The following is a 14,197-nucleotide window of genomic DNA, read 5'->3' on the forward strand; positions in this document are numbered from 1 at the left end:
CACCTACTTTATAGTAGGGAAGTATGCTTATTTGGATGAAGCCTACTTTTTACACTACATTTACATCTCAATTTCAATCTAGCCGCATCCTGTAAGCCTTCCTCTTGTTTTCTGTCAGTCTCAGCAGGCAGTTACATGGTGCTGGAGGTGTGTGGCGGCTCAGGGGAGAGCAGCACAGATGATGACGTGCAGGGCAGCAGCGGGGAGCCAGTGGCCGGGGGAGACTCAGGCATTGACTTGAAGAAGCTCCTGTCGTCCTCCTCTCAGAGCAGCGGAGGACCAAACCTCAACAGACGGATCATGACACACATACGTCTACTACAGGCCAACCTGCAGCATCTGAAGGTGACATGTCTGTCCCCAAAAACACCTGGTCACAGATAGACAAATATACAATGACCAAAAAGTATCTGAATGTATATAATGCATTAGGTTTGTTTATATAAAATCATGGTATAGTATCATTATATCCCCAATATAAATATTTACCTTGCAAGGGCCCCCTTTCCTAAAATATAAATTAATTTTTTTTTTTTTTTTTTTTAAATAACTGATTTAATGCAAGAACATTCATACCTTTGAAGGTGACTTTAGTGTCCAACTATATTAAAAACAAAATTGTCTTTTTTGTTTAAGTCCTTCATATCTGTTTACACAGACAAAAAACATACTAATACTCGAATCTGTTTGCAGGATACAGAAATCAAGTATAATCAGCTACGCCAAAGGCTATCAGAGGAAACAGCTACTGACACAGAGGAAAACAAAGGTACTGCAGTTTTAATTCTACCTTTTGTGGTTTGGTGTTGTGCTGCCCTAAAAGAGCTTTCATTCATAGTTCTCTTTCTCTTTCATCCTTCTCTCAGATAAAAGTTAGTGAAGCAGATCTCTCTTTCTGTTTATTGAGACGGGAGGAGACACAGAGACACTGGGCTGCTTCAGCCCTGCTCCTCCACAAACAATGCTCATGCATGGACAGAGACAGATCTGGAGTTTCTGTTCACGCTCACTGTACAGGACGACCCCAGTCACTCACTCCAAATCTCTGTCCATCTGCACACCAGCATGGACATGGTACACTGAGTAAGACTGCTATGTAAGGACGTTTCATCACCTCTCACTCCACCATCTGCATTCACAAAACAGCAAACCTCCGTCACTATCAAAACCAGGAGGGATGGAAAAGAAAACCACGAGGTTTGAAGTAAACTTAAGAGTGGATCTACAAAACTTCCCCATGTTGCATGACATTTCTTCATGAAGTTTGATGATGTTAGAGTTAATATTAACCAATGGCTACAGCATGAGTGGTCACATGACCTTTACTAAGGTAGCTCCACAGATCTTTGACCTTATTAGCATAATAATGACGAACAGATATTTACATAAACCGAATGCCTGACTTCCGTTTCGATACGGCGTGCGGTATATGTGATTCTACGATGTAGAAACCACGTCTGACAACATTGGTGAGTTGGGTGAAAAACTTCTGATTGAAGTCCTGTACCGCTAGAGCATGTGCGGAGAATATTAGCTAACACGTGAGCCTAAAATGAGACGTCTCAGAATGGAACTGGCAATGTTTGCTGACTGATGATGAAGGCTAAAACTAGTAAGGTAATGGGTCTGAGGATGGGCTGATGATTGTGGTGGTGTCTCTCCTCATTCCTCCTCTCTTAATAAACCACATTATTCGCTATTTAATGAAGCTACTGAAAGCGTTTTCTCTGGCTTGCGGCCACGGGAAAACCGGACCTTTCGTAATGTCATCGGGTCGAGCTGATGCGACACATTTAAGGCAGCTCGGCCCGATCCGTCTTTCGGATTTTCTTGGTTTTGAGAATGAAGTTAAATAGAAAGAAGCTTCAATGCAGGAACTTGATGAAGACCCTTAATGGTCCGTTTTAAATGTAATGTATTGTACAATTATGACCAACACTGCATCTCTTACAGAGACACTTTTCTTCTTTTGCGTTCTAAAGCGTTCAGTCATGTATTATTTTAACAGAAACTACTAAAATAAAGAAGAAAAATAAAAGACTGCAAGGTATCCTTTAATATTAATGTAATCTGTATTTTTATTATTCTGTCTAGACATTTGAGGTATTTTATTATATTATTGAACATTAATATGGTCTTGGCTTTCCATTGAGAACATGAAATAGTTCTAATAGACAAGATTCTATTAAATTTGAATGAACTGATGTATTGTTCAAAATGGAACGAAGATATTGCACATTATGTCTTCATTTTATCACATTTACCTTTTGAGGAGAGTGGGAAGAATATTTGGTTTTGGATTTATGACCAAAAAGGAAATTACACAACATCTGTAGCAAAATGTATTAAATAAACTGGAAATGCAAATGGTAATGTTCATTTCTTGTACAAAGCCTTCATAACGATTGTTTTGGAAATACACAAGTTGAAACAAACATATAATAACTCAAAACTGGTGTCAAATTGAAGCAAGTTTTTGCTTTTAAATAGTTCTCAATATGAGAAAACCAATATATACACCACCTTTCCCATACTGCCGGTATTTTTGGGGCATCCATTTCATAACTCTCCATTACTGAGGTCTTTTTGCTTCTTTGTTGCTTTCCCAACATCTTCCCTCTTCCTCTTTCCCCTAGTTTTTGCTTCCTCTTCTCTGAACTGGTGCCTGAGGGTGAACAAATTGTCAATAAGAACAAGAACTGAATGAACCTGCTAATGTGCAGTAGTTAGAGCTCACCTAGACTGCCAGCGCCTGCCACTATTCCACACACGTCCAAATGATGGCAGCCAGTTGGCGTCAGTATGTGAGCCGTGGTCAAAGTTTGCACCCACTCGGTTAGGCGGAAGCTTCTTGAGCTTCTCTTGCTCTTCTGTAATTCAAGGTTCTTTATTTGTAACATACACCGTTATATACGCAATACAACTTGCAATGAACAAAAACCTGGTTGACTACTTAAACTTGCTGTGTCTCTCCATATCACCGTATGCTCTTCTGTGTCATCCGTGCCACAAGGATGCGCTGTTTCTACATGTATTTAGTCTTTATTTGAAATAAAACTGTGCATGCATGGCACGGATGACACAGAAGGGCATAAGCAGCATACGGTGATATGGAGAGACACAGAGGTGACCGTTGACAAAGGAATTATTGAATAAAGTCATTATTTTTGTTTTCTTCGCATACAAAAATGTTCCCGACGCTTCATATAACCCAGATTGTACGTCTGATGGTAGATGGAGTATTCTGATGACGACTTTCATACCTTTTATGGACCTTGACACTGTTATTTATTTGGCAGTCTATGAGACAGTCACAGGCCTCCCGGTTTTCATCCGAAATATCTTAAATTGTGTTCTGAAGATGAACGAAGCTTTTACAGGTTTGAAACGACATGGGGGTAAGTGATTAATAACAAAATTTTTTTTTTGGGGTGTATTTTAAATTTTGTTTAAATGATTAGGAAGGTTTTTCTGGTAAGAGGTCCCACTTTATATTAAGTGGCCTTAACTACTATGTACTTTGATCAAAAAAATAAGTACAATGTACTTATTTTGTTCATATTGTATTGAAAAACACTTTTGCTGCTACTGAGGTGGGATACAGGAAAGGTTAGGAACAAGTTTGTGTAATTGAATTTTTTTTTTTTTTTTTTGGTGAATTATCCTTTTATGTGTTTAAAAAGCCATAAACAGAAGAATATCAATATGAGAGCGGAATACACACTGTGCTTGAGGAACTCCTGAAGTGAGGGGCCCATTTCCTGCTGTCCACTGCTTGAGGCTTCATCAGGCTCCTCAAGTAGCCACGGCGGTACAGCTCCTACATTTCAACACAATCTGCTCAGTATCTTCTCAAAGAATAAACCCAAACTAAGTCTATTTTACTCACCGGTATGAACATTTCCACTGCTGGTTGAGTCCTGCAAATAGGAGCAGCAAACCTAAATGATCCCTGACCTTGTTTATTAATCTAATCAATAATTGTTGCATATATTAATGTGATTGTTTATTTTTTTTATTAATATTTTTTGTATTTATTATATATATACACATACATAGATATATATATTTATAAATATACATACATACATATATATATATATAAATTGCAAAATAAATATTTTTTATAACATACATACATGCATACATATGTAAATATATGAAGATTACCTGGTAACCAATGAAAGTTAAGCTGAGTTCTGGTTCATTCCACTGGTTGTGTGTGCATTTCATAAGAGCGACTGTGAGAACTTCTCATCCAATCAGATTGGAATGGATTTATATAGAGAGAGGTATTGAAGCATTTTGATAGAGGAGTATTGGTGCAAGATAGCATCATAATATTTGCATTTTTTTTTACCTGGCTTCATGTTTACTGCTGTGCAGGTCCGCTTCAGCAGGTTGTACCAATTCTGGATCAGGCTAAGTTTGATTCAGGAAAGTCAACAGTAATGCTCCATGTCTTTTTAACATCATTTTCCCAGCAAAGGAAATTACTTTGATAATAACAAGGCATTTAAATAAAAAAGGCAAACTAGCAACAGAGTTTGAAAAAGTCACAAATAACATATCCTATTAATTTGTTCCTGAGTACTGAGATATGGATACGCTTGGAGCATCCCAGGAAAACAAACCTCTAATAATGACTGAAGGACCTCCAGTCTGTGCTGCTCCTGGGATCGGATCGCTGCAGCTTGCTGAGGATGAAAGAAGAGAAGAAACGTTCAGATATGGTAAAAACCAACAACCATTACCACCGAAAGTACCTGTAAAACGTCTTTACCTGTTTAATAAGCACGTCCTCTTTTTCCTCAAACTGTTCCAGAGCCTTGGAAACCTCAGACTTGAACTTCAAAAAAATAAATAAATAAAAAGACATTTTTTATTTCTTTCTTTGTAGAACATCTGCAAACTTTTACAGTGATGGTATCAGTGTACTAACGTACTGCTATTATGAACACACCCTTGTCCCCGAACACAAATAAGCAAGCAATAACCTCTCAGTTTCCTCTTCTGTTATGATAAACTTGTCTCGCAGTTTGGGCTCTGCTTTATTGTCCCACCAGAACTTGTGCGTGTTTGTCCGGTGCTCTGGGCTGAAATGAGAAGCACTGAGTGAATGACCTGCAAGCTCCACATGTGTTTCTCACGGGTTCTGATGTGTGATCTCACGTGCTCATGTGCTCCAGCAGTCCTCCGTACAGCACACTGATGTTACTGTCAGTCACGTGCTTCTGCACCTCCAGCGCGCAGCAGTAACACCAGAACTTCTCCTCGTGATGGGGACTGTATTTCTCCACCTGAGGATTTTTAATGGTCCGCCGCGCTTCTCTGACCTGTTATAACATGCAGAAATGTTATTACACATGCAGATGCAGAGCAACAAATACATTTATTACTGTTCATGGCACCAAACAATATTTTGACACTCAAGTCACACTTAATATCAATGAATCATATATATATATATATATATATATATATATATATATATATATATATATATATACATATATATATATATATATATATGACATTTTGTGGTTGTCAACCATCAGCTGACACAGTTCATAGTTTGAAGTATACCTGATCTGACTTAATACAGCCACTAAATTTTTTTTAACCAGGAAAAATCTGAGACTAAGAAAAAAAGAATAATTAATAAGCTTATTATTATTTTTTTTATACAAAAAATATATAAAAAAAAAAAATGTGAGATTTTAAAAACATTTACAGGTCATTGATCCTCCAATTCTCACTTTGACACCACTTGATTAAAATGAACTGCAGAAAAAAAAATGCTTACTTTATTTCATGTTTTATTATTTTATGCGTAAACCAGTAAAGTGTAATCATTGTGTGCCCAAATCGTATTTGGAGCCACTGTGGCAGGATCTTCAGCTAACGTTAGTTGTCTTGTTAGCACGCTTACCTTTTCCGTGAATTTGACGAGAATTACTTTAAGTTTGCTCTGGTGGCTTTTCCCATAAATGTGTCCTTTTCCAGAAAAATCAGTTTTTCTGCAGATAGAGCAATAAAACGCGCCCATTTGGCTGTTTTGGGTTTGTTTCTTTAGCGAATGCTACAAGCGTGATGTTGTCCAAACTGTTTTTATACAGTCTGTGGTCCAAACCTTGTGACGTTTTGTGATTTCAAAAATGCAGTAGCGCCCTCTTGTGTTTAGGATGATTTTCTCCTCACAAAAATATTAAGCATGCTTGATTTCTGAAGGACCATATGACGCTGGAGACTGGAGTAATGATGCTAAAAATTCAGCTTTGTCATCACAGGAGTAAATTACATTTTAGGATATATTTAAATAGAAAACTGTTTGTTTCTTTTCCTTTCTTTTTTTTTTTTTTTTTTTTTTTTTTTTTTTTTGCATTGCACTGCAATAATTTCACAATAATTTTTTAACCAAATTCAATTGACGGTAAAGCAGTATGAATTTGCAATCGATTTGTCTGGAAAAGTGTTACATATTATATAAATAAAATTTGACTAATACATACTTTTTCTATCAAAAAAAACAAAAAAAAAACAAGTGACACTTAAATCCCATTGGATTTCAATGAATAAAACATTCAGTTTGAAAATTATTTATTTATATACATTTTATAATTTAAGAACAAACTTATGTGACAACAGTCAATGGAAACTGAGGACTGGATTCAAAATCACACCAAAAATCCATATAAAAACCTGAAGTTTCAGTCTGATCCAGTTTGCATGAAGTTCATCACATAGGATGGTGTCCTGCATCAGTGAGATCCCGGACAGTCTGTGGCTCCAGATGCTCCGAAACATAATATCCCAGAGGTTCTCAGGTCTGGGGAACATGAGGGCCAGTCTATGGCATCAGTGCATTGGTCATAAAAACTGCCTTCACACTCTAGCCTCATGAGGTCAGGCATTATTGTGCTCAAGGAGGAACCCAGAGCACACTGCTCCAGCATAAGATCTGATAGCAGCTCTGAGGATTTCATCCCGGTACATATCAGCAGTAAGGGAACCATTGCCTAACACATGGAGGTCTGTGTGACCCTCAAGAATAGACGTGCCAATTCTGGTGCTCTCTGGCAAATGCCAACCGAGCTGCATGGTGCCGAGCTGTGAGCCCAGGTCCCACTAGAAGACGTGAGGCCCTCACTTCACCCTCATGATGTCAGTTTCTGACAGTTTGGTCAGAAACATTCACACCAGTAGCCTGCCGGAGGTCATTTGGTAGTGCTCTGGCCTCCTCCATGCTCTTGAAACTGTGCTGGGAGACACACCAAACCTCCTTGGAGGTTGACACATGGATGTGCCATCCCGGAGGAGCTGGACTACCTGTGCAACCTGATTGGGTTCCAGGTACTGCCTCATGCTACAGACAGCGACAAGGACCCTTACAAAACTAAAACAGTTGTGTATGGCCACCACCCTTAAAATCATTCCCTAATTGGAGGTTGTCTTGCTGTTGCCTCTCCAGTGCACCTGTTGTCACTTTCATTTGAACCAAAACAGGTTAAACTGATTCATTTAAATGACTTGGTGTGTGTGTGTATATACAGTATATAATAATATTACATAGATTTAAGGCATTCATTTTTTTTTAGTTTATTTTAGGCACAATGTGTCATTGAAAAAAAAAATGACAGACACACAAAAAGAAAAAAATGACACCATAATAATAGTAATAACAAATAGTGCTAACATTCACACGTTCATAAAGCAAAATCAGTCACAGCACTTCCAGATGTCCAGTCTGATGATGTCATATGCTTGGGGTCAAAGCCGGATTACAGCTCTACCAGCTCTTGAATCATATCTGTAACAGACACAAATGAGAGTGAAATCAGTTTACTTCAGCACTCAGTCCCTTTTAGATCCAAGTCCTCACCTGGATAGTTCATGCTCCTTTTCAGCATTCTGAAAGAATCTCCCGTGAGTGTATTATTCTCATCTCTCAGTCTCTGTCGGCCATCTAGGGTGAGATTCCACAGACACGACTTCCTCTTGCCATCCCCAGACACCTGCTGCGGGGTCTTTTTAAAACTGTTGCTGAAACAGAGATTATGGTGGATTGTGTTTTTCCACCCATCTGGAGCTGTAAGGAAAAAGGGGAAGTGCTCTCTAGAAAGACCGAAAAGAAAAGTGACGTGACATTCAGCCATTTTAAAACTGTTGCTGAAACAGGTGCTCTAGAAAGACCGAAGTTGCAACACAGAAAGTGGAACTGAGAACAACCCGGGAGCAATGGGCAGCCATTTTTTCATGCATTTGGTGGGTTGTGTGTCAAGGGTGTGTGTGAAGGTGGAGAGAGACTGTACATGCACTCCCCCCCACCCACAATTAAGAGAGAGAGAGAGACTGTGTGATTGAGTGAAAGAGAGACCTCCCCCACGGAGGATGAGAAACAAAGTTTCATGAGCTGGGTGTGTGTGGTATATAAGAGAAAAAGAAGTGTCAGCCTTCAAGAGAGACAAAGGATGAGTGAAGCTGGGAAAAATATATATGTCTTTATGGACAGCTTTGGTCCCTTAGGAAGCCTTTAACATCCATGTAATCTTTCCACTGCACAAATGGTTCTTTATCGTGAAAAGAAAAAAAAAAGAAAAAAAAAATTGGGGGTGAAAAATGGTTCTTTTAGGAACTGTTCACTAAAAGGTTCTTTGGAGAACCAAAATTGCTTTATGACATTATTGAAAAATTAACTGTTTGGAACTTTTATTTTTAAGAGTGTACTGTCAGAGTTTGTTCTTATCTTTAAGTATATGAAAGAGACCTGGTGAAGTTATAGATCTGTTGTACGTTGAGACTGCCGTTACGGCTGCTGCTGAGCGCCATGGCGATGAGGATGCAGGAGTTAACAGGAGGCCAAGGCCATCCGCCGTTCTTCAGGTCGAGACTGTCCTGCAGTGCTCTCTGAAGCATTCTGTTCTGTGTCAGACCCAGTTTGTGAGTAGATGCTTTGGGTGTCCTCCACTTCCGCACACCCTTTACCTTACGACAAACAGGCACATCCACAGAGGAAGCGTCCTCTTCATCTGTGAACTGGGATAAGGTGCTAGGTCAGCTACATTAGATATCATCTTATTCTAATAATCTTTCCCCCAATTTTATTTTTTTATGTGGCATTCTCCAGACATTGATCTCTCAGGTTTGCATGACATAGTGCAAGTATGCAATGCTGCTTTACTCATACCTGATACTCACTAGAGAGGGAGGTTTCGTGCATTGACTCATTCAGACAGGTCTCTGCAGGCAGTATTGCTGGGCGCAAACTCTGTTCCAGAACAGGTGTGGTGGTTCTTGGCAGCGCTGACTGCGGTGTCGGTTTTTGGGGTGTTGGGGCTCTGGGGTAATTACTAGGGTACTTTATGGGGCAGGCTAAACTGGGATTCACCATCAGCCACAGATTAGGTTGTATTCCAGGCTCTTTAAAAGACAGAAACAATTAAGTTTGAAGCCTACAGTGACAAGAAACGTTGTTAAATCTTAAAGAAACATGCACACGATTCCTATCAGAATCTTTTATAATTGGAAACCAATCAGAAAGGACCCACAAATAAGAATTATCAGATAATAAAGTATACATTTTTTCAGGATCATCTAGAATTACTACATACATTTTGTACTATTTAGCAGTAATCCTACCTTTAAAGGAATAATCACACAAGGAGCTATTTTCCTTATTTTGCAATGCAGAAGTAAGCCAATGTGTGAGATAAAAGTGCAGTAAACTAAAAATATTAGTAACAATGCAATAATGTTCATTAACTACTTTAGTTAGCATGAGCTAAGAATGAACAGTACTTCTACAGCATTTATTAATCAGTTAATGTTAATTTCAACATTTATTAATGCATTATTAAAATCAAAAGTTGTGGTTGTTAACACTGTGAATTAGCATGAACAATGAATGACTGTATTTCCATTAACATTAACAAAGGTTAATAAATACTGTAATAGATATACTGTTCATGGTTCGTTCATGTTAGTTAATGCATTATGGACAAATGGAACCTTATTGTGAAGTGTTACCAAAATATTTGTCCTACAAAACAAGTCTGTTTATAAATATGATGATACACATCAAGCATAATAAATGACTGACTCAAGTTACAAATGGATGAAACCACCTTAATGTAAAAAAAAAAAAAAGGATGAGTAAAAAAATTTTGAAAGATTTTCTTCTTTGGTTATATTATATATATATATATATATATATATAGGTTATATTATATATATATATATAGGCTGAGCCGCATTCAAAGTTGTTGTAAATTACAAACATACACCTTTGTTTACATTTGTGTGTTGTGGCAACCACTTTGTTGCAACCACTACTGATTTTGAGTAACGACATTATTTGGTTGAAGAATACTGTTTTTATTAATATCATTACACTTTATTTGCTCTGTTTTATTTTGTGAAACCTATGGAATAAACATTTTATAAAACCAATAAACCCTGTGAAGCCATGGTTTACAGTGAATTTATAACAGCTAAGGGGGTTTTAGTCACTCTGCTTCCCGTTGTGCCAAACAATGCCCCTTAGCTATTATAAATTCACTGTAAACCACGGCTTCTTAGGGCTTATTGCTTTAATATAATATAATATTATATTATATATATATATATATATGTATGTATGTCTGAGTGTGTGTGTAATTATTCTGTCATCTATAAATACAAATTAATTTGTATAGGCCTACATGTAAATTATCCAACATTTTCAGAAATATATTAAATTTTTCATAATAATTTTTTTTTCCACAAGTAAATATGTATTTTTTTATTTCTCATAAATAACATTCATTTTTTACATTTTTAATAAATGTATTTATTTTTCACAACTAACGTTTATTTTTAATTATTATCATCATCATCATCATCATTATTATTATTATTATTATTCAACTAGCCCAAATAAATGCATGCACGTAGGCTATATGTATATATGTCTTTGTTTGTTTGGGGGTCTCTGACAGTAAACAGTGAAAACCTCTGATCTAAGGAGATTTGTGTTGTTGTCAGGAGGAGGCTGTAGTGTTGGATGAACACACCTCTGTTGCTGAGGGGCAGCTGGTAGCTCCTCTGTGCTGCTGCTGCTGCTGGTAATGATCTTCTGGAGTGCCACTGTGCCAGACACTGCTCAGTCCGCTTATCATCTGCCAAACCATGACACATCAGCCATACTGAAAAACACCCCTGTTTCGCGTATTCGGGTCAGATCACTCACTGAATTCTTTTACCGTGGTAAAACTGATCAGTCGTCGTCGATAAGTTTATTTCCTCATTCATGTCCCAGTCATGTAAACTGTTGATTAAATGAAGGTCGAGAAATCTGCTTTTGGAGTGAATCTGTAAATACATTTCGTCGCCTAGGCCTATGCAAGAACAGCTAGCAAACGCTTGTAAACAAAACTCATAACCCCTTTATCGAAGAAATGGCGTGGTATAAGTAAAGAAGACAAACTGTGGCGATATCGTTCATCTGCTGTAACAGGTGGAAATCATTACACTCCATTATTAGCACTCAAAGGTTTTCATTGACCAGTCATGCTAATTGTATTATTTTTGTGCGTATTCATTCATTCATTCATTCATTCATTCATTCATTCATTCATTCATTCAGTCTGTCCATATGCAGATACATTTTAACTATAATTATGCTGTTTAACATTCCTTTCTGGGTTTATTGTCCAAGACAAAATAAGTTAGGCTGACTTAATGAAACCCATGTTCACTTTTTTTGGGACAACATGCCCCGCTATGTATCTCTTCTGTTTAATGAGTAGAATAGCTTAGAATATCTTTATTTCAGATATCAAATGCTACCTAAAATTCCAAATAAAAAATAAATAAAATAAATCAACAAATAATATAAAATATAAACATTTGTTTGGCTACAACAACAACTACCTGTATAGAATCTGTTTGTTGAAAAAAAAAACATGAAATATATTTTAGGAACAGGATTTATTTGAAATGCCGTACACCGTCACAATTTTGTGAAATTCAGTTTGAAATAATTGATAAATATATACATTTGTGTAATTCTCTGTTACATAAGGCACACAGATATTGGATTAGACTTAAATCGAAAAGAAAGTGATCTCTCAAAGTTATCTAAAATGTGTCTATATTATAATTTTTTTTTTTTTTTTTTAATTAAGCAGACATCATGTGTAGTGTTGAAGTGCAGTCTAGCCGGAAAAGAGGAAGCTAATAATGAGACCAATGAGGAGGGCCACCATAGCCACAGACAGAATGACGGTGATGACCACCATGGCTCCACTGCGTGCTGGAAGACCACTGTCTATCTGTTGGTAATCAATGACTACGAAGAAAGACAAGATATATTACAACCAAATAGGCCTACATCATATATTTCAAGAAGCTCATTTGAAATTACTGTATTTTTTTTCTGTATATACCGTTGGTAGTCGTCGTAGTCAGGTTTGCACTTGTATCATTTACGCCTGCAATTTTGTACTGCATGCTGAAAGAGAAAGACAGTTAAGATTGTTGTTTAGCCTTGGTTTAGATGGTCACACACACACACACACACACACACACACACACACACACACACACACACAGAGAGAGAGAGAGACCTTAGACATTATAGTGAAGAACTCCCATGGATTAAGGTATTTCCTATAGTGTGTAGCTACACCATATCCCTAAAAACCTCACACAAACCTGACATTTAAATTTAAAGCTGATGCATGACACAAATCTGTACACACTCACACACATGCATGCAAACATATACACTTACTTGTATGTTGTTCCATTTTTTAGGTTTTTCAGAAGGAACCCGGGCAAACTGACAGGACAAGATGGAACGATGAAACTCTCTGTTTCTGCAGGACACATGTCACAATGCTTAACATTTAAACAATGTCACATGAGCCACATTCAGGATGAAAGTGATGCATACTGTTTTCATTGGACGGCAGTTCTGTGTACAGCAGTTCAGCGGAGCTGTCTCCATAAAGGCTGCAGTTTGGCAGACTCAGCAGAAAAGAGTTTGGGAATTTACTCGCCAGCACACCATCTATTTTAGGATCCAGCAATCTAATTTCTATTTCTAAGAAGAAAATAATTATTAACACCTTAGAATAAAATGTGTTTTAAAACAATTAATTACTAACAACGAATATTATGCAACAGTAGCTTGAAGTAGTAATGTGAAATCATAAAAATATTGTTTTTACCTGCGAAGTTTAGGGGGCACAACATCCCCAGGACGAAGAGAACAGCCAGCATATTGTCCTGAAGAGTCCAGGTGTGTGTGCAACTCAGAATGCTCTGGATAAAACTGAGGGATGGGGAATAACAGTACAGCTAAAACCGGACGAGCAGGACAAAACGGCAAGATTGAGCCAATCAGTGGGGACAGAGAACAGGTTTGTCCAGGTGTGTATAAAATAACAGCCCTTCCCTGCGTTACACCTTCAATCTGTATGCATGTTTTAACTGACACGCTAAATCCTTTATTATATTAAGACTAGCTGAGGGACAATGACTAACTAACGTTTTATGCTGTATTATGATCAAGTAACACCTGTTTCTGGAACAAGCAGGATAGTCACTCGTAACTTTACCAAACCCGTATGACCTCATGTGGAACATAAAATGAGAAATTTTCAAACTTTAAAAAAAAAAAAACACAGGTGCCATCAAAGTGGTCCATACAGCTAATGCACTATATTCCACATCTTCTGAAGTCAAAGCATAGCAAAACAGATCAAAATATTTATATGGTACATCTTCTCGTGAATTCAGAATTGATTATTAAGAATATATAGACTAATCTCTCTATTCCTATTATGCTTTAGTAGGCCTGAAGTTATACTTTGTCATTTGTCGTTGTCATTTTTTGTATTTATTACTATCAGTATCATTTATGAAGCGTCCCTTCATGATAACTGTGAATATTTACTCTTAGGTTACATCTGACGTAGGGGTGGGCGATATGGAAAAAATATTATATCACGATTCATGATTTTATCATGGTTTTGGTTATGGTTTTACAATTTTGCAAGTTGTCTTAGCATTACAGCCAAACTAATTTCCCTATTATAAAGACAAAGCCTTTCAAGGTAACAAAAAAAGAAAAAAAGATTGGCAGATATTTAGGCCAAAGAGGGTGAAGAAAAAATCTTTGGTTCTTATTTTGATACACATTACTACTACACAT

The 14,197-nt window shown here is 37.2% G+C and overlaps 4 protein-coding genes across 13 annotated transcripts in view; 1 reads left to right on the plus strand and 3 right to left on the minus strand.

Moving 5' to 3' along the window:
- The window catches only part of arhgef12b (Rho guanine nucleotide exchange factor (GEF) 12b), a 71,223-nt gene extending 68,850 nt beyond the window's left edge, over window positions 1–2,373 (plus strand). For all 10 annotated transcript variants that reach the window (XM_042756967.1, XM_042756971.1, XM_042756968.1 and 7 more), the window contains 3 exons: window positions 119–345; window positions 694–769; window positions 867–2,373. In XM_042756967.1, the coding sequence (XP_042612901.1) occupies window positions 119–345; window positions 694–769; window positions 867–877 (314 nt within the window). In that variant the 3' untranslated portion in view covers window positions 878–2,373. The remainder of the gene's footprint in view (window positions 1–118; window positions 346–693; window positions 770–866) is intronic.
- cenatac (centrosomal AT-AC splicing factor) lies at window positions 229–6,142 on the minus strand. Its single transcript, XM_042756976.1, is given in 14 exon segments — window positions 229–370; window positions 2,524–2,665; window positions 2,738–2,870; window positions 3,725–3,820; window positions 3,890–3,920; window positions 4,171–4,222; window positions 4,224–4,253; window positions 4,361–4,422; window positions 4,635–4,697; window positions 4,784–4,849; window position 4,964; window positions 4,998–5,096; window positions 5,173–5,336; window positions 5,933–6,142. Coding segments are annotated over 13 exon segments (1,020 nt in total). The 5' UTR covers window positions 6,050–6,142; the 3' UTR covers window positions 229–370; window positions 2,524–2,559.
- A 1,501-nt stretch (window positions 6,143–7,643) lies between these two features.
- On the minus strand, window positions 7,644–11,653 carry LOC109065115 (forkhead box protein N5-like). The gene is made up of 5 exons (XM_042750668.1): window positions 11,241–11,653; window positions 11,052–11,156; window positions 9,188–9,420; window positions 8,768–9,036; window positions 7,644–8,115 (listed from the first exon to the last, which is right to left on the minus strand). Exons 1-5 carry the CDS (start codon window positions 11,359–11,361, stop codon window positions 7,848–7,850), a joined length of 996 nt encoding a protein of 331 aa, XP_042606602.1. The 5' UTR covers window positions 11,362–11,653; the 3' UTR covers window positions 7,644–7,847.
- Window positions 11,654–11,959: 306 nt separating this feature from the next.
- On the minus strand, window positions 11,960–13,359 carry zgc:194948 (uncharacterized protein LOC796981 homolog). The gene is made up of 5 exons (XM_042750677.1): window positions 13,212–13,359; window positions 12,935–13,084; window positions 12,773–12,857; window positions 12,426–12,490; window positions 11,960–12,328 (listed from the first exon to the last, which is right to left on the minus strand). The coding sequence occupies exons 1-5, from the start codon at window positions 13,261–13,263 to the stop codon at window positions 12,195–12,197; spliced, it is 486 nt and encodes a 161-aa protein (XP_042606611.1). The 5' UTR covers window positions 13,264–13,359; the 3' UTR covers window positions 11,960–12,194.
- Window positions 13,360–14,197: the final 838 nt, after the last annotated feature.

The sequence above is a fragment of the Cyprinus carpio genome, chromosome A5 (assembly GCF_018340385.1).
Source record: "Cyprinus carpio isolate SPL01 chromosome A5, ASM1834038v1, whole genome shotgun sequence".
In the NCBI taxonomy this organism is placed as follows: domain Eukaryota; kingdom Metazoa; phylum Chordata; class Actinopteri; order Cypriniformes; family Cyprinidae; genus Cyprinus; species Cyprinus carpio.